We start from the raw sequence: 26,738 nt of genomic DNA, 5'->3' as shown, positions 1-26,738 counted from the left end.
GAATATGATCACAACTAAGATCCCAAACTCACAACCATTTTGATATTAGACGAATATTATTGCCGGAAACCAAATTATGTCCCGAATTCGCTTACACAATGTAGAGATATTGCACAACAAAAAGATAGGAAATATACAGTTGACGTATTTCAGTGAAGAAACCAAGAATCATCCATTATCTTCTCTGCTAAAATCTTCTCGGCAAGAATCCGAATTTCTAGCTACATTCAAAACTGACGATACGAGTACCTTACAAGATTCGTGAGGCTGCAAAGAGAAGTGTAATTGCAAGTAATTCCCAGGCCCTATTGAGAGCTAATGAACTGCTGCTCAGATAAGCTGTGCTACCTGATCCTGATTCGGATCCGGCCGCCGTCGTCGCCGTAAAGTTCCCATTCAACGAGCTTAAGCTGCACAGATTTAAATTCCAGTGTAAAACAACAATTCACCAGTTCTAGAGCTAATTCAATGATGCAGATGGTAATTCCCCCAATACTCATACTATCTTATTCTAATTGAAGCCCAAATGATTGCATTCAAATTCGAATTAGTGAACAAAACAGAGCATAAAATCTACCGAAATTCTCTCACCTGGATGGAAAATTGCAGTTATGATGACCTGAACATCAATAGAAGAATGAAAATTAAATAAGAACAACAGCGGTTAAAAGTAAACAGGATTAAATAAATTGAAAAGGGGATTGGAGAAAGTAACTAGGGTTTAGCGAAGTAAGGGCAGCAGTGCTGCCAAAACTACAGCTTTCATCGGAGGGGCCGTGCTTGACGTAGTAATCGTTGAAGGCAAACGACGCCGTACGCTGCAGGTCCGACGCGTCGTAGCAGGGCCCGCCTTTCTGGATGGGCCCACAGTCGGCGCCGCCATAGCCACAGCACCAATCGAGGGCGGATTGCAGGGCGGCGTCCTCGGCGTTGTTCTTCGCCACGCACCACAGCTGCCTTCCGGCGCCGGCACTTCGGCCGCCTTGGGCTGCCGCCGCCACGGCCATTAGAGAGCATAAGAGGAAAAGGAGGGAGGTAACGGAGGTTGAGGCTGAACCCATTTGCGGGTGGAGGAGGGAGAAATTGAAGAAGAATCGGTTAAAATGGATGAGTGAGAAAGAGAGTACAATACACCTACGCGACGGTTTTTTGCACATTGTTTAAAAATATCGAGGCAGGAAGCAGTGGCGCAGAGAATTAGACCGTTGGGGCTTCACGAGATCTGTGCTGTGCAGACAAAACGAGATCTAGACAAGACGGGAAAAAAAATGTGTACATACAATATATACATACATTGCTACGCTTCGATGAAACTCTTCTCGATTTTCGAATTGCGATGGGAACCAAACGGCATGGCCACAGACAGTGTTTTCTTCAAAGTCATCTTTTGCAGCATTATTTTATATCAATCAGGGACTGTAGTAGAATAGTGTTTTTTGTTTTTTTTTTAATATGTATAATAAACAAATTTTTTTAAAACATATATATCTATTGGGAATTTTTGTTTTCAAATAAATATATTAATAATGCTTTTTTTTTTTTTTTTAAGTGATAAAATTATTCTACATCGGACGTGATATTACAGTAACAAACACGTAAATGTATGTATGCATGCCTAGATTTGTTTGAGACTTGTCGCTGAAATGCTTGTCGGTATTGTTAATTTGGTAATTTTGTAAGAGTATAGATTAACAGGAAAAAGCAATTATTTGGAAAATAATTGAAAAGATGACATATGCCGACGTGATACATATTAAATGAGAGAGAAAAATGAAATGAAACAAATGGTGCTTTCGGCTTAAATTATAAGGAAAGTGGAATAAAGATTTCAAACATTTTTTTTTATTCGATATTCACTAAAAGTTTTTATTGGTTTGAAATCAAGGAAAGTGGAATAGAGATTTCAAACATATTAAAAAAAGAAAAGAAAAAGAACAATGTTCATAAAAAAAAATTATTGGTTTGCAAATTGATTTCGACTAAAAAGTCTCTAACCAGAGAATCAAATATAGTTTCCAAACAATTCAATACGCATCAAATAAATAAATAAATAAAAGAACAATATTTGATAAGAAAAAAGGTGACAAAAAAATTGGCTGGAGTTGATTAAAATAAATTATATCGAATTAATATTAGAAAAATATGATAAAGAAAGGGAATGGATAAATGATAAAATTCAAGAATCATCCTTCCTATCCCTTGCATATATCTTTCTTACTTGTATAACTTTGTACAATATTGCTTATCAGAATTTTCTTTACTTTATTCATTTTGCATTTAATATCTCTGAATATCCTTCAATTTATAATTTATTGATTTAAGTGTAACAAGGCTTGTTTTCTTCCTTTATTAACTCTTCATTTTTTCTTTTATTGGCAATGGATCATACTCGATTCCTTCGAATTTGCATGTCATTGGGCCATATGCAATTATTTGTATTTCTATTTTATACTTGCTTCGTAATTTGGTTTCATTTTTTCTAATGAGAATAGTATATTTTTTCTTGAGGAATGTGAATATTGTAAATTAGATATATAAACATATTTGTCTAAGGTAATCTAAACCTTAGATCATATATACATGTCTACAAAAATAAACATGTTTCTTTAAATTAGAGTTTTTAAACTAAATTATTTAATATTGGTGGATGATCAATATTTGAAGTTGTATTTGTTGGATATATTATTTTGCATTATATTACTGCCTTAGTCTCAAATTTTGTGTCATAGTTATTGTAAACACGAAAATTTAAGAATAATATATATAATTAGTAAATAATTAAAAATATATTAGTAAAAATAATTACACTATCATACAAATAATTATAAATTAAAATTAAAAAATTAATTAGTCTAGTTAAAAATAAAATTAAAATATATTATTTTTCAAATAAATAAATAATTATGGAACATACTGAAACAGCAACGCAAATAAGAAATGTGAAACAATATAATGTTGGATATAGTTCTCCAAGTGAATCATCACACATCCATTCCTATATGATCTCTCTATACATATGACTTTGTACTATCCACCTTTCTTTGTATAAATCTTTTGTGATCACTCTAAAAAAAATGATCTAATGATAGATATTACCGATGAAAGTCAAGTAACAAAGTTTTCCATCCTATTGTATTCAAAATACCGGATTATTATCTATAATATAGTGTATCCTAGCATCACAATTGTGTGCTTCATCCGGATACCATACCCTACAAAGAAAGATCACTTACGGTCCATAGTAGATCAACACCCATGCAAAAAATTTGTTTTGTATATGCATCATAAATTATGTATCGTTCTTCCCAAATTTTAGCAAACCTTTTGAAAAATGGTTGCATATAAACATCAATGATCTTTTTTGAATTTTTCGGTCCAAAGATGATAACTAATAAAAACATATATTTTTTTTTTCTACAAATATTGGATGGAAGATTGTACGAGGTTAGAACACCATGCCGATTAGAAGACTAACTTCCACCATAACTACCAAGTAGAGCGGACTTGTTAGTGCATAATTATAACTACATATTATTACACATTGGCATTATTCAACCAAAAATTTTGCACAGATCATTATATACAAGATCTGATATATATGTTACTATGTGTCTAATACGCAAGATCTCAATCACGGTCGAAAATTGTGTTTCACCAACATAACCTTCGTATAATGGTTTATTATCTACTCATAGTTCAAATTGGTTATTAAATCGAAAATAATAACATATCCTTCAAAGGATCTCAATGTACATATGGATCCACCAGTTCTATTCATGGTGCTATCGTAGAAAATATTTTATGTAAAGATGGTGATAGCGCAAATATACTACGTGTTGTATTGCTTAGTTTTGATAAAAGCACTTATTAATAAATGTATTTTGAAAAAAAGAAGGGAGTTGATATACCTTCATTTTTACCATGATCTAATCCAAAGTTGTCATCGGCATATAACCGGTGTGGGTGTAATTGCACAATAATTTGATTATCCCTATTTTTGTTGGAAAATTAGGGCTCAACCAAATCTCTTTCGAACATTAAGAAATAGGTCAACTCTCCAAAGCGTGATAACTCACAGTTGTAACAACGCATTGTCAATGAAATAAATACTGAACTCTGAAGCAATAAATGAGACAGATGTTTGGCAATCCAGTTCGGTTATTAATCAACCTACATCTGTGGAATCTCAATCCAATATAGTTCACTATAATCAATATTGAACATAGTACGAAATAACTACAAATTCACTTAACTAATATTCTCCATAAAAGTTTACCTTGCATTTATTGCACAAGTACTGGTTGTCACAGACGTGTATCGACTCTAGTATCTACAACAAGCCTAGAGTATTGTATGTGCTTGCTATTTTTGGGGACTGAGATTATTTTCATTTGTAGTTGCTCAAAAATATCAACACTTCACTATGAAATAATTATGCATGATAATTAGATGACACATCCTATACATAGGTGTAATGTGACTTCCTCGTGAAATGTATATTTATTATTCCTTCCGTTCCAAAATTATAGTTTGAGTTGTGTTTGACACGAGATTTAAGGAATATTGATATTATATTGGTAGTGGGTAAAAAGTACGGGTAAAAAAACTTTTTTGTCTTTACGAGTGTATTAGTGTAAAATGTAGTGACAATTGTGTAATAATAATGAAAAAATAAGGGTAGTTTTTATAGTGATATGATTATTTATGGAAAAATAAGACTATTGTTTTAGGACGGACAAAAATGGTAAACAAGACTATTGTATTGGAATGGAGGGAGTAGTATTTTTGTTATTTAAACATAGATATAAAAATTTTCCTCAACGGCCCGATCATTCTATATATATGCCCACATTATAAAATTAATAATAGTTGCTCCAAATTACGAGGACATTTTATATTCTTCATATAACACTCTAAAATACGTTTGAACTTAAAAACTTGCAAATTAGATATTGAGAATTTAAAATCATGATCTTGCGGTCACGAATTCACTCCAAAGACACCATGTGATAGAATAGTTTATATATATATATATATACATGATTGAATTTGTGTTTGGTTGTTGATTGACCAAATAAAGTTCAGAGATGGGAATTGGGAAGACCGTAAATTTAACATCAAATCACAAACAAACACTGATGATTACTGATAGATGCTTTCTTCTTCAGTACATCGATCCAATGATACATACAAGATAGCCTTTTTTTTTTTTTTTTCTTTTCTTTTTTTTCACCCTTCTTTTTCTAACAGAGAAAATTAATTGACACGTTTCAAAGAATCACATATTGACGGCACTGACCAAGAAAACTGAAGCAATAATAAAAAATAATTATAATCACACCATATTTAGCCTAATTAATAAGGACGATAATTTATATATATATATATATGTGAAGAAGATTTTTTTGGTCCTAATTAACAGAAGCCCAGAAAAAGAAGGGCCTTTTTATTAGTGAGGATGAGTGGCTTAATTACGAGTCGTCAATCTTCAGATTTCAAATATAATGGAACCTGCATATATAAGAAAATGAATTATATATATATATATGAGTGACACTAAATTAATAAAATCAAACCACAACATGAATCGATTAATTCCAATTCAGATATATATATATATATATATAAAGCATATGCATAGCTGTTCTTCACATTTTGAAAAAGTCTATGTGGCGTTGCCACAATGACAAACAACAAAGGTTATATTATTATTAATTATGTGAATTTAATATAATAATTTTTTGAGTAAAAATATGTATTTGATCTAATTTCATGGGTATGTAAACAGAAAAATACAACCAAATAAACATGTATTTCCATTAAAAATGTAATATTCCATCCAATTTATACAGTTATACCTATGATGATACTATATGCAATATCTAATTTTCACTTAAATTTATACTATATTAAAAACTTATATATATATATATGTATATACACATTATTTGGTTGATAAGTTTGAGTGTGTGTACCTTAGTCCTTAGCTGAGAGAATTTATGATCATTTGACGACAGCAGCCATTTGTTCTTTCTCAAGAGAAGAAGGAGAGTTAGTATCAGCAGCTGGAGATGGCGATTTCGGGCCGGGCCCATTAGCAATATCGACATTCTTGAGGTGGTTCTGTTGGTAGTATATTTTCCGAAGCCTCTCTATTTCCCTCTTCAATGCTTCTTGATGTGCTGCACCACAAAATAATTAATCAATTAATCTTTTATACTCTCTACATCATTTAATTGTGTGCTCATTTGACTGGATACAAATTTTAAGAAAAATAGGTAAGAATATACTTTTTTGGTAAAGAAAAAGTAGAAAAATGATATTTTTTTTTACTAAAAAAATAAAACGAGAATAAATTTGGATTAAGGATAGATAGATTACTTTTTATGTAATAATTCAACCAATTCACTGTGATATAAGGATCATTACAAGCATGCATGTAGGATACTTGTAAATGTTCCTAACTCACAATTTCAGGCTTGGTTAAAATGGAAGCTATCACTATCACATTTATTATGGGCATCTGTTACATGGGCCATTTTGAAAATTTATTACTAATATGCTAGCTTTGGGAAATCTGAATTCCAATCATGCAAGGCCTTTGGGATCCTCAAGGAATAATCTTGTAGTAACATTTTTTAAATTTTAATTTTTTCCTTTTTAGTAATTAAAGAAAGCCAGATCTGAATGAAAAAAGTGGGGCTTAATTAATTATTTATACTGATGCATGTGCATGTGGAGACACAGTGCATATTTACAGAAGAACCAGAAAGCAACTACCTTTTACAATGTCTATATATTAATAATGATCCAATTGTAGTGAATTATAATTTAAATTAAATTTATAGCGTATGCAATAAAATAAATCACATGCCCGCGGACTTAATTATAATACAGTGAAAATTGATGTTTTATGATCGAAAAAATATTAAAATTACAGTTGTTAATGAATAGTATAAAAAAAGTTAAAAGTTTGTATAAACTTGTTAATTTTGAAATATATATATATTGATATTATTACCATCTTTGAAGACCTTGTCTTGTGCCAAAGCTGCAATTCTCTGCTTGAGGACACTGTTGTCTACGTTGAGGACCAGGCGCTGGTGGTCCAGAAATGCTACCCTCGGTGATAACACTGATACTTCAGCCTATATAATTCACCAACAAAAATTAAATTAAATCGATTTACAGTTCTTGATGCTTGTAAGAAGAAAAATGTGAAATTTATAATGGCATATTTATATACTTGAAGAGATGTGACACTTCGTTCCAGCTCGGAAATGTACTGCAGTTTCCTAACCCTTGATCTCTGAGCAGATTGCCGATTTGCCAGAATTCTGCAATTGATCGATCGAATTGGACAAATTTTTTGTTATAAAATTTTCCATGCATTAATTTGTGGGGGGTTTTAATTTGTGTAAAAATTGATATACTATACAGTGCCTTTTGATTCTTTTTGGATCGACAATTTTATCGCCGGAAATGTCGCCGGAGGTTGCATGGAGGCCGTCGGCGGCGGCGATGAGGAATGCGTCAGATCTGCAGGAGCTCTGCACTTCGTCGGGCTCGGATTTGAGCTGCACCTGCTGCTGATTCGTCATCATCATCATCATCATCATCTTGTCGTCGTCGTTGATGCTGTTGTGATCGGACGGCGAGGAGGAGGGGTCGTCGTTGGAGAGGGTGGGGCCGACGTCGGCGAACATGGACATGAGCTGGTCGTCGTCGAACCTCTCGAAGTCGTGGCCGGCGCCGGCGCCTGGATTGCAGCAGCTCTTGTCGTCGACGATCATATCGTTATTGTCATTGTTGATGGAGGATCTCCGGCACTGGTCCGCCATGGGGCCGTCGAGGAAGGCGACGGAGTCGCTCATGGATCGGCGGTGCGAGCCGCGCCGAGCCGACGAGAAGTCGAGAAACTCGTCGACCCACGCCGCCGCCTGGCCGGGAAAGTCCGGCCAGGTCGGCACCGGCGCGGTCGGCGCTTTCGGAGGCAACTGCGCCATTTCTGATTCGATACTTACGGCGGAGCGTATATATGTATATATATATATATATTTGTGTAGTGAAGATGATGATGATGGATGAATTAACAAAAAAAAAAAAAAAGATAGAAAATGGAAAGTGGGGTCACATGGATGGATGGATTAGGACAGCTATCAACAGCTATTGCTCCAACACTGTATCTATATCTATATCTATATCATTACAAATAGCAGTTACCATGGCAGGAGTTTAGTTTAGTTTAGTATGTCCGATCGATCCTCAGAGGCCACGTGCCTACATTTCTTTCTCCCACTCCACATTCATTAATTAATCCATCAACCACTTTTGTGTTGTGTTATCAAAATGGAATATATATATGTATGTATATATATATATATATAAATATTTTATAGCTCGATAAGTCATATTAAGCAAATTATGTGTAACAAACAAGATTTTAACTATTCTTCTTCTTGAATTGAATTGGTGCATGAGCTGTAAGTGTGCGGTGAGACAACATTAATTTCCTCTCATAGTGTAGTGAGCCTTGGATGGATCGTCATGTGACTCTACAGGTAACAGTTATGATAGATAGATACAGATATAGATAGATAGGGTAGCCCCCCAGTCTAGTCTAGTATAGTGTTGTAGTGTGTGTATGCATATGAAATACTACTACTGTTCTGTTTTGTCAAAAAAGAAAAAGATTGTACAAGTTAGTACAGTAGAGTAGAGTACATATTGTTGTTCGTTAACATATAATCTAAGACAATGTGAATACAAGTTGGGAATAGGACAGAAGTAGTGTGAGCTATTAGTAGTCAGTTTCCAAAGCAACACTATAATACTCTTGCATTTTCTGCTAACTAATTTTTATTTTTTTTATTTTTTATTAAAGGTATTTTCATTAGCGGAGATTCTTTAAATTTTATTATTTAGACTCTATATTTTTTGAAATAATTTTTTTTTTTACAAAATATTTTATTAAACATTATTTTAATACCAAATTCAAACCAATTTTTTTTTTTTTTCAAACTCATCAAAAAAAATACACAAGTTATGTTCCTTCCGTTCTAGGCACTTTACAATTTTTTTTTGATATATCTTAAAAGTTCTACAATATTTTTAATATAGAAAAAAATATATATATATATTTTAATTTATATTTATATTTATCTTATTGCATCACTTAAATAAATATATATCTTTTTTTCTTCCATATCACCTAATTTTCAAATTATTTTATTTAATACTATCCTCTTAAATTTTCGTGTTAAAAATAAAAATTGCAAGACATGTTTCAGATGGAATATGTATATTTTTGTTGGAAATTGAACAAAGCTAAATAGCACAAAAGAGATACAATTTCTAAAAGGAAAAATACAGCACCGTTTTTTTCATTTACTGGAATGTGATGCAAAATAATAAAAGATTAGCATATCAATATTCAATTCATTGAACTTGACTTAAACTAAAAATGACGTATAAGAGATTAAAATAAACATATTAGTCACTGCTAATTAACATATTCATTGAATTTGACCTAATTTTATAATTACATTTACTAATATGTCTAATATTTTATTCTAAATATTTGTAGCATTTATTAAAAATGGTTAATATCTAACTTATTGTTATACAAAAATGAAGCAACTCAACTGATAGCATCTATTAAATACACATGCAATGATTTCCCTAACAATAATTGACAAAATTTGATTTTAATATTTAAATCGACAAAAAAAGAACATACGTGATTAGCCTTTTATTAAAAATGGTTAATATCTAACTTATGTATTGTTATACAAAAATGAAGCAACTCAACTAATAGCATCTATTAAATACATATGTAATGATTTCCATAACAATAATTGACAGAATTTGTTCATCTTACAGGGACATGATCTGCATTTTCATTCTGTAGATCTTTTTCTTCATCATTGCTTGAACCTGAAAGTTTGAATTTCAAACTTGTCCTTGTACGAATTTTGTTTGTGCATCGTCCCAGTTCCACTCTTCATCCTCAACAAAATGAACATCTCTGCTAACAATGATATTTTCAGTTTGGGGCTGATAAATTTTGTAGGCTTTAGAGATTGTACTATAGCCTATAAAAATACTTGGCGATGCTCTTCTATTTAGTTTATCATGTTTGTTCTGTGGAACATGAGAGAAACATAGACAGCCAAATATTTAACATAGACAGCCAAATATTTTAAGGACCTTCAAAAGTGGTTTATAACCATACCATGCCTCAAAAGGTGTAAGATCGTTCAATGCCTTTGTTGGGAGCCTGTTTTGTAGAAACACATCAGTGTTTGCAGCTTCAGCCCAAAAGTTCTTTTGCAAATTCTTTTCATGCTTGAGATCTCCATAATGTACATGTTTCTTCTCTCGCTAACTTCATTTTGTTGCGGAATATATGGAACAGTAAGCTGATGTTCAATGCCAACATCTTCACAAAATTGGTTGAATATTGCAGAAGTGTACTTTTTTCCATTGTCAGATCTCACCCTTTGAATTTTGTAGCCGTTTTCATTCTCAACTCTTGTTTTGAATTTGCAAAAAACTTGAGTCACCTCTTATTTATATTTCAAGAAAAATATCTAGCACATTCTAGTAAAATCATCAATAAAGATAATACTCTCATCCCAGAAGTAAATATCCATTTGCTTTTTGCATGTAGTTTTAGAAATATTAGTATTAATTGGGATATAGTAGGAAAAAGTAAAAATGACTCAAATAACCTTATTAGTATGTGTGATATAAAGATAACGACATTTGTGTAATATATTGTAAGTTGTAAGGGTATTTGTAACGTTAGGTAGATAGTACAGTTACTAAAAAAGGAAATGAATATTTTGTTATGGGATTGACTAAAATGGAAAACTAGATACTTTGTTATGGGACGGAGGGAGTATAATAGATGCTACCATTGAATGATGGTGTTCTTTGAGATCCACAAACATCTGCGTGGATTAATTGCAACTTTCTTGTTGCCCTACTAGTGGTGCTAAAGAATGCTTTTCTATTTAGCTTTCCAAATTGGCACACTTTGCAACTTGGAATATGATCATCAAATTCTGGAAGATCTTTTGCCAACATCTGTGTCCTCATTCGAAGCATTCATGGATGATGAAAGTGACCAAGCCTTTTGTGCCAAATGTGACATTTTCCAGGGTTAACAAGGCAATATGCTCCTCCTCTAATGGATTTAGAGTAAAACTTTTACCCTTCAGTTTGACTTTTAAAACTATCTTGACCAACTTCATCTTTAATCACACAATATTTGTCTTCAAACAAAACCTTCAGGGCTTTCTCAATCAGTTGACCAACACTCAACAAAATTTGTTTAATTTCAGGAACATAAAGGACATCGGAAATAAGCTTTGTACCTATGCAACATGTCATTGCAATAGTCCCCTTGCCCTTAACAGAGATATAGTCACCATTGTTGATTCTTACTTTGGCGATATTAGTCGGATTCAATTCTTTGAACAAATCTTTGTCATTGGTCATGTGATTTGTGCATCCGCTATCAATTAACTAATTCTCATTGGCTTCACTACCTGCAAAACACGTGGCTACAAAAAGTTGATCCTCATCTTTTTCATTAACCACTTTAGCCTCTTCACCTTGATATGGGTGTTTATATTTGCATATAACAGCTTCATGTCTTGTTTGGTTGCATTTTATACACTTAGCATCTGGCCTTCTCCAATATTTAAATTAAGGATGCCCCTTTTTTCCACAATACTTACAAGGTGGATAGTCATTTTTCTTTGCGTTATTCCATTTTTTCTTAGATTGGCCATCTGCATCATTTCCATGGCTTGTACCATGATTTTTTTGTGAAATTTCTTCTTGAACTTTTTAGTTTCTTGATGCTTAGCTGGTAAAGCACCTTCAACACCATGCTCTTACCTCATAAGCCTTCGTTGTTCTTGGGCCTGCAAGGCACTTAACAACTCTGCCAACGTGATCTTTGAAAGATCATTTGTATTTTCCAAGGTGGTTATACATGCTTTATATCTTTCAGGCACAGTCACAAGAATTTTTTCTACAATTCTAGAATCATCAAGTGTCCTGCCAAGTAACCGTACCTTGTTAACAATGCCAAGCAGTTTGTCTGAGTATTCCTTTATTGTCTCAGATTCTTTCATCTTTCGCATCTTAAACTCTCGTATTAAATTTAAGACCTTCATTCCACGTATTTTTTCATCTCTCTTGTACTCTGTTTTGAGTTTATCCCATATCTCTTTTGTTGATTTAGGAGACATGATACGAGTGAAAATAGTGGATGAAACGGCAACTAACAGGCACGCTTTTGCTTTCGCCTTTTTTGTTTTTTGTTTTTCTCCTTGTGCACTTTGATTTGCGCCATGGTAGGATTATCTGGAAGCTCTGGAACATCATAATGTGCTTCCACTGCTTCCCAGGGTATGCCTCCATACGTACTGCTCAGATTTGATAATTTTCTCCATAAAAGATTAGTGGAGTTATGAAAGTATAACTGGTTTCGGCTTCCATGGATATGGCTCAGCAAGTCCGGTAGGATAATTGCTCTTATACCAATTGTTGGAAATTGAACAAAGCTAAATAGAGCACAAAAGAATACAATTTCTGGAAGGAAAAATACAACACCATTTTTTTATTTACTAGAATGTGATACAAATATATAAAATAAAGAAATAACAAACTATCCCTAAATTTTAGGTACCTCAACTGCACTTGACTCCACAGCTAACAACTCCATAAAAATAAAATTGACTAAGTAAATAATTATTAATTAATCCTAAAACACAACAATCAACAATTTTACATAAAAGTGTAATTTTCATAAAAATAACTAAAAAATAAACAAAAAAAAAATTAGTTCGAATTATTTTTAAAAATTTAATTAATAATTAAAGAGAATAAAAAGATATTAGCAAACGATTATAATTAAATACTATTTTTTTCAAATATAGTATTAATAAATTTAAAAGACAAAAAAAATAAATAAATAAAAATAAATCTAACAGATGAAAAAAATAAATTATTTCTTAATTAAAATAGAATCTAAAGTAACTTACATTGAAATAGAACGAAAGAAATATTATTTTAATTATATATTATTTAGTAAATTAGACTAGAACACATGTATTATAAATATTATCTACAGATGAAATATAATTAAAGAATTAAGAGCCATTTTATAATTATTACATCACTCAACATAAATTATAAATATTATCAACAGAAGAAATATAATTAAAGAATTAAGAGCCCTTTTATTATTATTACATCCCTCCATTAGTTGTTTTATTTCTTTCATTAGTATCATATATATTTCAACCAGATCAGTGTACTAACATCAATGAATCAACATCTAACCACAAGAAAAACATTATAATGTTATATTGTATAAAAGTATATATTGTGCAGTATATATATATTGTATGCATTGTATAAATATAAAAGCGGTTCATAGCAAGAGTACAGTGAGCGACGGCTCAGGTCCCTAATTGATAGAAGACCGGTATTTTAAAATATTATCCATTATTATTATTAAATTTTAAAAATAAATTTTAACTTTTAGTTTATATTTTTTTCTTCTTCATAATTATTCTATTTAATTTTAAGATTAAATTTTAAATTTTAATCATTTTTTTTCTATATCTTTCTTTCTAACCATGTCTCCAAATTTAATCGTCGTCTACACTTTTTTACCACACACTCTGTCGCATTGCGCCCACTGACTCAAATCAAACTTGTCTCACCTTCTCAATTATTTTTTTCACCCTTCTTCAGTCCTTCTCGCTCTTCGCACTTTTAGATATACCGTTTTTCATCTTATTTTCTCAAATTGATATTGTCAGACACAGACATGTTCAACCTCTTGTCCAATCGATGTCAATCAGTAATATTATTGTGAAAATATATTTTAATTATGTGTTTATAGGGCCTATAATTTATTTTCACTCAGGTCCCAAAAAAGTCCGAGACGGCCCTATATAAATATATTTGTTAGACTGAAAATTAATATTTTTTTCATCCGCCAAATTTACTCATTTTCCTTTTCAGTGTGTCCGTTAAATTGTCCTCATTACTAATTTTGACAAACTCAACAAATCGATACTTAACTATTATTCTCCACTCAACACTTATTTATAAGAAATGTTATTGTCTTTATTACATTCTCTCCCTATTTCTTTAATTTTTAACTAAATTTTAAAAAATAATTCAAACTACTTTTTTATTCTTATTTTTATCACTCTTTCAATAAAATATTAATTTTTTTAATCTCCGTGCTAAATCCAAATGTTCTAATTTATTATGACGGAGGAAATAGTATATGATGTATTCTCCTATGTTGTGAGGATTTATATATGTTATGTATTGTATTATTATGTAATGTCATCTATGTATTGTCTGCTTTATATATTTGTACTAATCGAGTTAAATCAACACCATATAATTTGACTCTATCAACACTTAAATCGGACCTTTGTATCAATATTTTAATTATTTTTTAACACCCGCATTAACAACAATATCTTGAACTCATTACATTTATGAGTGAACTCTACATTTTTGTACTATTTTTGTTATAAATAATTAATTCTTTTGAAAAGCAATATATATGTGAGATCCATATATTTTAAATATAGTTAATGAGCCTCATTGTAATATTTGTATATATATACATACATATAAAAATAAGAATTAAGGTTTTATTCGTTCAAAATATATATATATTTTTTTCTATATGATTTTCAATATATAATATATATTTTATTTTTTTGACAAAAAAAATTGATATTAAACTCAAAATATAATTTTTTGTATTCTGAAAATTTTTATATTTTACATAAAAATACATTAAACTAATTAAAATACTAAACTAACGATGGAGAAGATAATTTGGAAGAATACTCAAACATCATGAGATGAGTGTATCTAAATTGTATATAATATATGTATACGTTTGTCACACCCTTGTAGATCAAATAGTTAGATATCTTCGCTTAGAATTCGATACGTATAGGTGGGGTTAGAAAAAAAAATTGTTTATATGCATTGTGTATCTATATATAGATATATATATATATGTATGTATATGGGTATCTACATATAAGTGCTCAACATATGACACCCTTAACTCTCTCTCTCTCTCTCTCTCTCTCTCTCATACACGGTGTAAAACCACATGGAATTTACTTGTACCATACATGTACATATATATGCATGTCCTTCAATGATTGGACAAAGTAATAATTTATACTTATATATATATGTATATCCAGTTGGAACAATTGTTGATATAGGGGTGGGGGTGGGGGTGGGGGTAGAGGGGAATGAGCTGTGGAAAGTGAGGGTGCTAGAAAATGGCCATGTGAAATGTTTGCAGAGGCCTCAGCTTCCCCTCTTTACTTTGTCTCCAAGCGATATATACATAATATATATATATATATATATATATATCTGCCCACATGCTCGTGCCTTTCAATTCCCTCTTTTCTTACATACATATACATATATATATATATATGTTCAATATTTTATCAAGTATACGACATGTATTAATTAAGTGCGTCCATCCAAATTCCATACTTAATAGAGTTTCAAACATTATAGCATAAAATATTTATGTGTTTCTTTTGCCTAAAAACCCTAATTTCTATTATTTAAATTTTACGTTTTTCAAAAAAAAAATATACTCCCTCTGTCTCGGTGCAAGGTTGTCGTTTACTTTTTGCACGTAGATTTTTTAATATTAGGATTATAATGGATTGTAGTAAAAAAGACGAAAATACCCATATTTAGTATTGTGTAATATAAAAGTAATGACATTTGTGTAATATAGTGTAAATTGAAATGGTATTTATTATGTTAGATAGATAGTACAATTATTAAATTAGGAAATGATACCTATGTTTCGGAACGGACGAAAATGGAAAATGATAAACTTTCAATGGAACGGATGGAGCATATGTATTTTTTTCTTTCAAAACATCCATCATAAAACCAAATAAATAAATAAAAAAAAAAAAAAAACACTCTATACACATTAAAGATAATTATTTAATTAGATTTTGTTACATATATAGTAAATTAATAAGTACACTTATATTATATATATATATAATACTTGAAATATATATGCATATATATTTTCTTGATTGTTTATATACTTATTTATCATTTTGTGTGTTGAATATAAAAAGTGTAAAGATTCTTGTTTCGATTTATCTTACAACCTGTAAAAATAAAATAAATTAAGAGGGAGAAGAAAAGGAGGTTAAAAAATGACTTTGATCATAAATATATTTAAACCTGGCCGAGGCAGTTAGGGCATTGGATCATTCAATACTTTATTGACATCGTATTAAATGTATATAAAAAATAATAATTTGAGGATACATGATTTCTTTTAATCTAACTTAAATACTAAACATATAAACTGAGATCATAATAATAATAATAATAATAATAATAATAATAATAATAATAATAATAATAATAATAATCCACACACGACATATGACATCATAAATATTATATGTTAGCAGTAATTGGAGGGCCAATGGTATCAATTTAATAATGCAGTATTTCTTTGAGCACTATTAGCATGCTTCGGGTAAGAAAGAATCTTAGCCATACTCCTCTTTATATGATCTTAATTCTTATGCCCCTCAATTGGCCATCCACTAATTTTATACAAATATAAATTTCATACGATAAGGATAGTTTCGTTGATTCAACGCTTTTAGATAAATTGATTTTTTTTTATATATATATTATAAAAAAAATTATATCAAAAGTATAAAATATATTGTTTTATATAAGTTGAATATTTGATTTTTATTTTTTTTTTTACTTTTTGTAATGCATATTTGAGTGTTTTTTTTATTTTTATTTTTAATTTTTGTAATGAGTATTTGAAGGATTTATTTCTACTTTTTTAGTTTTGTAAAAAATATTTTGTATTGTTTATTATTATTTTTTGGAATTGTAATTAAACAAAATAGTATTGAAAGAACATAACAAATATATATATATTTTAAATTATTATTATTGCCAAAATTTTCAAAAGTGGACATATAAGTAGAGCTCAATGTTTAAAATAATCCAAAACTAAATCAAACACTACAAGAAAATATCATTTTTGGAACGAATTTTTTTTGTCTCTAAATTCACTTTTTTTCGTTATTAATGACATTAGACACGAAATTAGAAATGAAATTAAGTTAGCTACGTGAATTTTAAGGACATAATTTCGTTTAAATATACTATTTTTTTATTTTTTATTTTTGTAGCGAGAGTACAAATAATTACCTGTAGCAAAGATAAACAATAATTAATTAAAGTCTATATTTTTTTCTAAAATTTGTTTTATGTTTTTATTATATAAAATTGACATTTTTTTAAATTAAAAAAAATATATATTTTTTTTTTATAAAATTACAAAAATAAATACAAATCCAACAAGCATAAAACTAAATAAAATAATAATACAGTCTCATCCAAATGCTTATATTTTGCTATTTTTTGTCTGTTTTATAGAAATATGTATATATATTTTCAATAAGGATAAATTGATTTTTTTAGTCTCGTAACTAACCCGTTAATTATTTTAGTTTCGAAGTTGGAGCATATCGCAAATTAGTTCAGTAACTGAATAATTATGGTAATTTTAGTTCTCCGACACTGGAGATACTTACCTGGCACCTGTGTGGCTCGCCGGATGGCACGTGTCCGCCAGGTGAATGACATCCGGCGAACACATGAATTTTTTTTTTTAGTTTCTTTCTTTCTTTTTTTTTTTTTTAATTTTCAGTTTTCAATTTTTTTCTGAAAATATTTAATTTTTTTTAAAAAAAACTCCTTTTTATTAAAAAATTTATAAAAAAAATCGACATGTCCGCCAGGTGTCGCTGTGTCCTCTGGCGAGCCACGCAAGTGTTACGTAGGCATCTCCGACGCAAGAAGACTAAAAATGCGAAAAAAATTTTATTTACAAAATTAGTTTATGACAACTCCCGTTACGAAACTAAAAAGATAATTAATCAGTTACATGATTAAAAAAACAATTTACGTAAATATGATCTTCACACTAATACTGCCTCAATCCCACTTAATTTGTTCATTTTTTCTATTTTTGATTTTTTATTTCCTTTTTTTTTTGAAAATATACTTATATACTTTAATTACATTTTAAAATTCATAAGTTATAATTTAATTAAACTATTTAGTCATCTTAATGTTAATTTATAACTATTTATATCCAAATTAAAAGAAAGCCAATAGACGCTACAATTGCTGAATTTGTACTATGAAATTTGATATTTGTTCGAGCATGTAAATAACTCGCAAATATGATCCAAGTAATAAAAGCCCAAGTTTTTTTCGGGTCCCAACTCCAATAGGATCCCCATGCTTCGTTAGCCCACACTGCTCCAGAAAGCATTCCTATGGTTAAAAAAGAAATCCTAGACTAATAACTCAATAACCACTACAAGAAAAAATCATTTGTGTAACAAAATTTTTTTGTTTCTAAATCTACTTTTTTCGTTACTAATGACATTAGAGACGGAATTAGGAATAAAATTACGTTAGCTACGTGAACTTTAGGGACGGAATTCCGTTACAAATATTTATTAAATCATAGGGTGTGTTTACTTATAAAATTTTGATTTCGGGTTTTTGTTTTGAATAGTAAAGTTTAGAATTGAAATAATTGTTTGATGTGATGTAAATATGTATTGATATGATAATTTGAATATAAAATTAATTTTTTAATATAATATAATAAATAAAAAATAGGTATTTGATTTGATATTTTTTGGAAAAAAATTGAAATAGTAAATCGAAAATCAATTCTGACAAGTAAAACTCATAATTATTTTCACTCATACACTTTTTAATTATTTACCAATTACATAATACGTAAAAATTTGTACCTAAGCTAAAAGGGACAAACTAGCTGGGACGGGAGAATAAAAATATAGTACCCCCTCTGTCCCATAAGAAGGAAATCATTTTTTATTTTTGTCCGTTTCAAAAAAAATATTATTTCCTAATTTAGCAATTGTACTACCTACTTAACATAATTAATACTCTTATAACTTCCAATATATTACACAAATATCATTACTTTTTTTATCACATAATCTAATATGGATATTTTTGTCTTTTTTACTATAAACTAATATAATACGAATATTTAAAAATTTACACGAAAAAACAAATGTACTGTTTTTTAGGGAGGGAGGTAGTATTTAACTTTCGTATAAATTATAGGCATGTTTTATACTCACCAATAAACTACTACAGTTAAATGTGTGTTTGTTTGGGAGATTGGATTTTAAATATGCTATTTATCTTCTTTTTTTTTCAAAAATATCAAATCAAATACCTATTTTTTATTTTTTTATATTATACTAAAAATCAATTTTATATTCAAAACATCATATCAACACTTATTTACATCATATTATACAACTATTCAAATTCAAAATTTTTATTATTCAAATCCCAACTTAAAATCCAAACCCCCGAACAAACACACCCTAGTACTCCCTCCGTCCCATAACACAGTATCCATTTTTTCATTTTAGTCATTCTCATGACAAAGTATTCATTTCATGTTTTAGTAAATGTACTATCTACTTAACATTACAAATACCCTTACAAAATTATAATATATTACACAAATGTCGTTACCTTTATATTACACACACTAATAATATTATTTTAGTTATTTATATTTTATTCATACTATATTCCAATATAATATTAATATTTCTAAAATTACATGAAAAATGAATAGGTATTTATTTCTGAAACGGAGGAAGTATAAATATTCTGCAGCATAAGAGAAGAGAAGTGGTAGGTATACAGAGACGTAAATGAAGAAGAAAGAATCCCTAGGAGAAAGGACACAAGAAACTTGCCTAACTCCCCCAACACAACAAACAAACTGCAACTACATAAACATAACATGAGCACAAAAACTCTAACTGAATCAAAACTCCCAATTCCAACACATACTAATTAACATAACATAATTAAGTAGCCTCAAAATATTCATTCTATCGGAATCACACCCTCACAATGAACACAACAAACCTCATCCTCCTAATTACCACAATCTTCATCGCCGCCGCCGTCGCTCTGCAAAACGACACCGACGCCATGGAGAAGAGGTACCGGGAATGGCTCAGCCGCTACAAACGCCGATACAACAACAGGGACGAATGGAACATGCGGTTCGGGATCTACCAGTCCAATGTTCAGTTCATCGAATTCGTCAATTCTCAGAATCTCTCTTACGTCCTCACCGACAATCAGTTTGCAGACATGACAAACCTCGAGTTCCAATCGATGTACATGGGCTACGGAAAAAGTAACAGATCGAATATTATAATGCATGAAAGTGTGTCGACGACGAATGTGACCTTTACTGCACAATCTAGTGTGGATTGGAGGAAGAAGGGTGCGGTGACTCCGATGAAGGACCAAGGCTCTTGCGGTACGAATGTTTTTGTCATCTTATTTCCTATTGCATTCTTTCGTGAGTGTTTGATTGACTTCGGTAAAATATAAATAAATAAACAACGGTCATTGTCTATCATGGTATCTTTATACAAAGCTATAAAGTGTATTCCTAAAAGTTTAAACTGTTACGTGATACGGGAGACGGTCATTTAACATCATCTATCAATTAGATTTAGATTCCGATCATGTTCTCAACTCTTGAGAAATAAGCTTGTGGTATTGTGATTTTCACATAAGACAAATAGTTTTACATTTGAAATTGTTATTGACACGCGGTGTCAGGATTTAAATTCATGACCTTACGGTTTGAGCTAACCCAACTTCACAAAGTCAACCTCAGGCAACTTGAAAGAGATTGAGAGTATGTTTGTTTTGTAAAATAGTTTTAAATGATATTTTTTATGTGAAGTATACAAAATTATATAAATAATATAAAAATAATAAATATGTGTAATATATTAATTTTTTTGAGAAAATGTATTTGTTTGAAAGTTTGGATTTTGGGTTTTTAGATTTCAATAGTAAAAATTTTGAATTTGAATAGTTATATGGTGTGATATAAATAGGTATTAGACGTGGTGTTTTGAATATAAAATTAAATTTCAGTATAATATAAAAAATAAAAAAAAAATAATTACTTAGATTTGATTTTTTTATAGACAAAAATTTAGTGAATACTGTAAATTTGCTAAAATCTTGTAAAAGAAATTTTATGAAGTTAGGCTCTAACATTGTAAGAAACATGCACACCTAAAATTTTGGTTCACCTTCATTGGTAGAATGACATTAAAGTTACCTTTCATTTTTGTGCAAAATTTCTCAATTACAAACACAAACATACATCCATATATGTACATATATATATTCATTGCAGGCAGTTGCTGGGCATTCTCTGCAGTTGCAGCAATAGAAGGCATCAACAAGATCAAGACCAACAAGTTGGTCTCCTTATCAGAGCAAGAGCTCATCGACTGCGATGTCAATCGCGATAACCAGGGCTGCAATGGCGGATACATGGAAAAAGCCTTCGAGTTCATTATAAAGAACCGCGGCATAAGCGCAGAAAAGGATTATCCATACAAGGGCCGCGATGGCAAGTGCGATAAATACAAAAGAAAGAAAGAAGCAACAATAAGCGGCTACAAAACGATACCTCCCGGCAACCAGGACTCGTTGCAAGCTGCCGTAGCTAGACAGCCGGTATCGGTTGCCATTGATGCCGGTGGTTATGAATTTCAGCTCTACTCAAGAGGGATCTTTTCGGGCTATTGTGGGAAGAATTTGAACCACGGGGTTGCCGTTGTCGGATATGGCGTCGAAAATGGACTCAAGTACTGGATTGTGAAGAACTCATGGGGTACTTCTTGGGGTGAAGAAGGATACATTAAAATGGTGCATAGCTCTATTGAGATTGGTGGTATTTGTGGCATTGCTTTGATGGCCTCTTACCCTATCAAGGATTAGGGTTTGGAAATCAAATGCTTTGTTTTATACATGGTTGTGGGATTTCTAGTCTTGACTGATTTTTAGTTGAAAAGATCGATAAATAATTTTATAGTGAATTTACAAACCCGCAACTATAAGTCATACTAAACTAACTATATATTACAGATAAGATGCAAAAATTGTCGAAGGTTTGTACAGATGACTTAATAATCACCCGTTCATCGTACACTACTCTGAACATCTCTTAGAGGATATATTGATCTATATATGTTTAAATTATCTTAATATGTTTTAACATAATCATGTTGGATCTAACACAATCTTATTATTTATAAGTAGATTTCAGTAATTTTCTTAAGTCATCTAATTGTGTTCAAGTCAATTTATGTAAGCGATTTTATTGGAAAAGTAATAGGACAACCAAAATTAATTAATAATATTTCTAATGAAATTAAAATTTATCAATGAGATTAAAATTAATTAATTTAATAATAATGAGATATAAGTAAGTTTTAGGTACATTTTAAGTATGTATTTGGTTGGTGATTTATTTATTTATTTATTTTTTAATTTAATCTTTTATTTTTTATTTTTATTTGAATAATAATGTGATATTTTTTAAGTAGAGATTTGTAGTAATTGTAAAAATTGAATACTATTCCCTTAGTTCGATATCTATTTATTTATTTATTTTTTTTAAAAAATTTTAAAAATATTAATATTATATTAAAATGTAATAGTGATAAATGTAAATAGATAATAAATTGAAAGGGTAAGAAATTTAAAAAAATTGATACCTTGTTAAAACCCCAATTCCCACGTTTGTGAAGGTGTTATTATTAAAAGCCCAACTCCTGCTAGCACTAGGACCGCCCAAATCGCCAAATTCCGTTAACCTTTCGGCTTCTAGATCGGCTGTAGATTTCAGAAGGCGATGCGATGCTTTGATTTGAACGAGACTATCAGATACTTCATTTCAAAACTCTCCAAGTCATGCCTGACTCTATAAACCCTTCTCATTATACGCCAGTTTCTGAAGGAAATGAGTGGACTGCTGCTAGAGCCCCAAATCAATTGACGCTATGTATGACTGATAGAGGATGATTCTGTTACCGATCTGTGAGGGAATTGAAGCGGCGATGAGTCTTGCAGTCATGATCGCTTGCTTGTGTTTTTCTGCTTCCTGGATCAACCTGTCATATTCCTCTCCTTCTCGCTTGCCGGTTGGAGCCCATCCTAGAGGTTTATATTATCTTCAATTTCTTTATTTTTGTCTCATACACTGGGGAGGGAACGCATGTTTAAGTTATCAGTATTTTGTATTTGAATTCGCAGACGAGAAGTACTATGAAGCGGAGATAATCAAATGCAAAGATGGGTCGAAATCCTTTACCAGAGACCGTCTCAATGACAATTTCTGCGATTGTGTTGATGGCTCTGATGAGCCTGGTAAATTTCTAGTTCTGTCTCTTACTTTTCTTATTCTTTTGTCATTTTCAATCAGCATTTGACTCATATCTTGATGAAGGAGATCCATAGTTTCTTTGATTTTGTGGCCTGGGGCGCTTTTAGTATTATTGCCAGAGGTGAAGATATCATTTAATTCTGTTGCGACGTTAATATCTTGATAGAATTTATCTTAGTCCATGTTACCACAGAAGCTCTAAAGTGAGATAGAAATGAGAAAACGAAACATGGTTAAATTTCGAGAAGAATGAGGCAGTATCAGTCCCCTTGTATGTGTCAATCCTTCTTATAGAAATTACTATTATCCAAACCAGCTAAAGGATTGTAGTATTTGCAAGTACTTCCCTTTCCTTAGCTGAATAAGTGGAAGTGGTATTCTTTCCTTTTTTCTATGCTAAATAAGTTCTGGTCCTGGCGATACACTCAACACTACCGGAGTATTTAGATGCTTGCTCCCTGTTAAATATCTATTTGTTTTTTGTATATAGTTCATAAGTTCTGCTCTAAGTTTTTTCTCCATTTATGATCTTTGAACTAAAATGTAGTACCAAATCTCAGAAGTTTAACTATTTATGAGTCTTAATGATAGGATACTCTTTCCACATGAAAAATGGCAATGGACACTTCACATACCAAACTTGTTTTTTCTCATTAGATGATGTACCAAAAAAAGCACTACAGTTAGGTTTAAATATGGAAGACATATATGTGACACGAAGATGACTATCACAGTCGATTTGGGGTAATTAAGAACTTATAAGTGAGAGCTTTGAAGTTAAATGTTAGTTACAGAAGTTAAATGCTACTTCTTTTTAATCTAGATTTCCACTTATATTTATTCATTTATATATTTATTTTCAATCTAGTAGAGATTTGATTACGCAGTAGACTTTATTTTTAGTTACAGTGATGCAAGAACGAGTAAGATCAAGAAAACTTAATCTATCCTTGCAGGACCACATTATTGATAAGACACAGCCCTTTTTTTGCCAATCTTACAATGACAATAAAAGTTCCGATGTAATATGTGTTAATTTTTCATGCCAATTGCAATTGATTTTTTTAATATTATTTAGTCCTATGTCACTTAAAGTTTGTTCCATAATATTTTGGTTATGTAGGAACTTCTGCATGCCCTTCTGGCACATTCTACTGCAGAACTATGGGGAGTAAACCAAAATTCTTGTTTTCATCTCGTGTGAACGATCAATTTTGTGGTAAGTTATACACCCTCCGTCCCAACTAAAAGTATAATTTTTATTATTTTCGTCTGTCCCACTCAAAATTATCACTTTTCTATTATAGTAAAAATATCCAAATATTAATACCAAAATACCCTTGAATTTTAAGAAATTCGTCCATCATAGGGAGGGTCTTGTAATATTTCAATCAGTTTCTTCAGTTAAGGTTCTTGCTTGAGCTCCTTAGTCTATATTGCCTACAATTGCAAGTCAGGTTGCCCTCTTCTTCCAAGAGAGGCAAGTTGACCTCTGCTTTATCATGTACGCTCCAACATCATGCATAATGTTCCATCTTTTCACACTTGAAGCATTTGATGTGGCATTTGTCTCGGCCACTTCTGCCATAGTCTTTCGCGCCATCCCTAGTGCATTGTTGTGCTCTCTTTTTTCACTGTTGTTTCTCCAATTGCATCCACTTTGGTTGCAATTGCTTCATCCATCAAAGAAATTCTTCCATTTGTTCCTTTGTCGCCTCTTTCATCCTTTTCAGTAAGTGGTATCTTATTGTCTCTAATTTTGATAGGTATGTGTACCTTTTCATGCTCCCCGAATGCCTACAAACATCCGATAGCCTCTTCGAAAGGCATAATCCCGAGGTCACTGAACTGTTTGACCCATGCAATAATTGCATATGCATTTTTTGTGTTTGGTTGGATTTTCTCTAAAGGTTTTTACTATTCATCAATTTGTCCTCCTAAAAGTATAAAATCAAACTTCTATTTTTTATTTTTTTATTATTTAAAAAAATTAATTTTACATTGAAAATATCACATCAATACTTATTTATATCATATCAAACAATTGTTCAAATAAAACAAATTTACTATTCAAAACTCAAACTATCAAGCAAAGGCACCGTTTGAGTTTATTAATTATGGAATACATTGTTTAAAATATTGAAATGAAAATTATTTTTATTTTTTGAAAAACTCTAGTCGGTCTTTGCTGGAGTCCAATTTTCGTATCATGTCCAAGTCAGGTTTTCAGGCTATACCTATTTTTATGGGTTCTAATTAAAGGTAATTAAAAATGAATTGTTGAAATAATTATGAGTAGAAAAACTAAATAAAGTATTTTAAATTAGTTAAGATTTAATTGTTATTACAATTTGTTATTTTTTACATCTTATAAAAAGTGACATGACAACCAAAAACCAAAATTGACATATTTTGGGGGGGGGGGGGGGGGGGCTGAAGGAGTATATGTTTAAAATCTGTAAGAGATAGTTTGAGCTTCCTGCATGACATTTTTACTTTAGTAGTTTATTATACTTCTCCATTCTTATTTTCTTTTTAACTTGTGTTGTATTAGATTGTTGCGATGGAAGTGATGAATATGATGGAACTGTCATGTGTCCCAACACTTGTGTAATGGATGGAGGCATTTTAGATGGGGAAATAAATTATGAAGGGCTCAACACAAAAACTGGGGTTCGTATGGAGAACCTAACACAGAAACTTAGAGGTACTCTTTGTGTCTCTTTGTTGAATTGTGAATCATACTCTTTCATTTTAGAATATCACAGGAAGAGCTCTATTCCAGGTTTGAAGACTATGGTGTATCTCCAGGTAACAGTTGTCATTTTTGTTCTAGCCTGTGGACTAAATTTCTGTTGCAAGACCAGGAAGAAAATCAAGATGAAGAGTTTGTTTTGTAAAATACATCATTGGTAATGGTATGATCATGTCACAGCCTTTTCCAGTGAATTACATCGATTTCTGTTGAATAATTGATCTTCAACTGTCTGAGCTGCACCCACTCCCTTTTGTGCAGGTTTATTTTCCTGTTAACTTTCTAATCTCTAATTTAATCCCTTTAAGAGAATTGAAATGATGCTGGGATATCAATAATTTGCGTATTGTCATCTGCAATTCACTTGTATCATAAATCTAATAAAAAAGTGTGCATATGTTTCCATTAGAATTACTCACATGGGATTCACCTACAAAAATACAAACCGCCACATGTAAAATCTTATTTTATTTAAAATATAAGAATAAGTAAAATTATTTTGTAACTACTAAATATAATTACAAATGCAATTCAAAAATCCCA

At 30.8% G+C, this 26,738-nt stretch overlaps 4 protein-coding genes across 7 annotated transcripts; 2 read left to right on the top strand and 2 right to left on the bottom strand.

The window, feature by feature from the left end:
• On the bottom strand, nucleotides 1–1,356 carry LOC127266018 (PLASMODESMATA CALLOSE-BINDING PROTEIN 5-like). Its single transcript, XM_051296088.1, has 3 exons — nucleotides 716–1,356; nucleotides 592–619; nucleotides 1–410 (listed from the first exon to the last, which is right to left on the bottom strand). The coding sequence occupies exons 1-3, from the start codon at nucleotides 1,155–1,157 to the stop codon at nucleotides 251–253; spliced, it is 630 nt and encodes a 209-aa protein (XP_051152045.1). The 5' UTR covers nucleotides 1,158–1,356; the 3' UTR covers nucleotides 1–250.
• Nucleotides 1,357–5,122: 3,766 nt separating this feature from the next.
• On the bottom strand, nucleotides 5,123–8,034 carry LOC127266028 (basic leucine zipper 61-like). Its single transcript, XM_051296103.1, has 5 exons — nucleotides 7,444–8,034; nucleotides 7,247–7,337; nucleotides 7,022–7,148; nucleotides 5,976–6,182; nucleotides 5,123–5,511 (listed from the first exon to the last, which is right to left on the bottom strand). Exons 1-4 carry the CDS (start codon nucleotides 8,004–8,006, stop codon nucleotides 6,004–6,006), a joined length of 960 nt encoding a protein of 319 aa, XP_051152060.1. The 5' UTR covers nucleotides 8,007–8,034; the 3' UTR covers nucleotides 5,123–5,511; nucleotides 5,976–6,003.
• An 11,976-nt stretch (nucleotides 8,035–20,010) lies between these two features.
• Nucleotides 20,011–22,184, top strand: LOC127265814 (ervatamin-B). The gene is made up of 2 exons (XM_051295820.1): nucleotides 20,011–20,503; nucleotides 21,404–22,184. Exons 1-2 carry the CDS (start codon nucleotides 20,086–20,088, stop codon nucleotides 21,991–21,993), a joined length of 1,008 nt encoding a protein of 335 aa, XP_051151777.1. The 5' UTR covers nucleotides 20,011–20,085; the 3' UTR covers nucleotides 21,994–22,184.
• Nucleotides 22,185–22,835: 651 nt separating this feature from the next.
• On the top strand, nucleotides 22,836–26,507 carry LOC127265816 (glucosidase 2 subunit beta). Of its 4 annotated transcripts, XM_051295822.1 has the most exons (6): nucleotides 22,841–23,217; nucleotides 23,311–23,424; nucleotides 24,564–24,659; nucleotides 25,995–26,147; nucleotides 26,226–26,358; nucleotides 26,457–26,507. In XM_051295822.1, the coding sequence occupies exons 1-5, from the start codon at nucleotides 23,076–23,078 to the stop codon at nucleotides 26,354–26,356; spliced, it is 636 nt and encodes a 211-aa protein (XP_051151779.1). In that variant the 5' UTR covers nucleotides 22,841–23,075; the 3' UTR covers nucleotides 26,357–26,358; nucleotides 26,457–26,507. The 4 variants fall into 4 exon arrangements, with proteins under 4 accessions (XP_051151780.1, XP_051151781.1, XP_051151779.1 ...); XM_051295821.1 differs by having other exon boundaries at nucleotides 26,226–26,507; XM_051295823.1 differs by lacking the exons at nucleotides 25,995–26,147; nucleotides 26,226–26,358; nucleotides 26,457–26,507 and adding an exon at nucleotides 25,207–25,460 and having other exon boundaries at nucleotides 22,836–23,217.
• Nucleotides 26,508–26,738: the final 231 nt, after the last annotated feature.

This window comes from Andrographis paniculata, unplaced genomic scaffold (assembly GCF_009805555.1).
Source record: "Andrographis paniculata isolate CXL003 unplaced genomic scaffold, ASM980555v1 Contig74END, whole genome shotgun sequence".
Lineage (NCBI taxonomy): Eukaryota > Viridiplantae > Streptophyta > Magnoliopsida > Lamiales > Acanthaceae > Andrographis > Andrographis paniculata.
This window is presented reverse-complemented; position numbering and strand designations above follow the sequence as displayed.

Excerpts from the sequence above, each read along its gene's own strand:
- LOC127265814 (XM_051295820.1), top strand. The coding sequence starts at position 20,086 with ATGAACACAACAAACCTCATCCTCCTAATTACCACAATCTTCATCGCC. Across the intron at positions 20,504-21,403 it reads GAAGGACCAAGGCTCTTGCG|GCAGTTGCTGGGCATTCTCT; the intron begins GTACGAATGTTT and ends TATTCATTGCAG.
- LOC127265816 (XM_051295822.1), top strand. The coding sequence starts at position 23,076 with ATGATTCTGTTACCGATCTGTGAGGGAATTGAAGCGGCGATGAGTCTT. Across the intron at positions 23,425-24,563 it reads TGATGGCTCTGATGAGCCTG|GAACTTCTGCATGCCCTTCT; the intron begins GTAAATTTCTAG and ends TTGGTTATGTAG. Across the intron at positions 24,660-25,994 it reads TGTGAACGATCAATTTTGTG|ATTGTTGCGATGGAAGTGAT; the intron begins GTAAGTTATACA and ends GTGTTGTATTAG.
- LOC127266018 (XM_051296088.1), bottom strand. The coding sequence starts at position 1,157 with ATGTGCAAAAAACCGTCGCGTAGGTGTATTGTACTCTCTTTCTCACTC. Across the intron at positions 620-715 it reads CCTTACTTCGCTAAACCCTA|GTCATCATAACTGCAATTTT; the intron begins GTTACTTTCTCC and ends ATTGATGTTCAG. Across the intron at positions 411-591 it reads AACTGCAATTTTCCATCCAG|CTTAAGCTCGTTGAATGGGA; the intron begins GTGAGAGAATTT and ends AAATCTGTGCAG.
- LOC127266028 (XM_051296103.1), bottom strand. The coding sequence starts at position 8,006 with ATGGCGCAGTTGCCTCCGAAAGCGCCGACCGCGCCGGTGCCGACCTGG. Across the intron at positions 7,338-7,443 it reads GATCCAAAAAGAATCAAAAG|AATTCTGGCAAATCGGCAAT; the intron begins GCACTGTATAGT and ends GATCAATTGCAG. Across the intron at positions 7,149-7,246 it reads GAAGTGTCACATCTCTTCAA|GCTGAAGTATCAGTGTTATC; the intron begins GTATATAAATAT and ends TGAATTATATAG.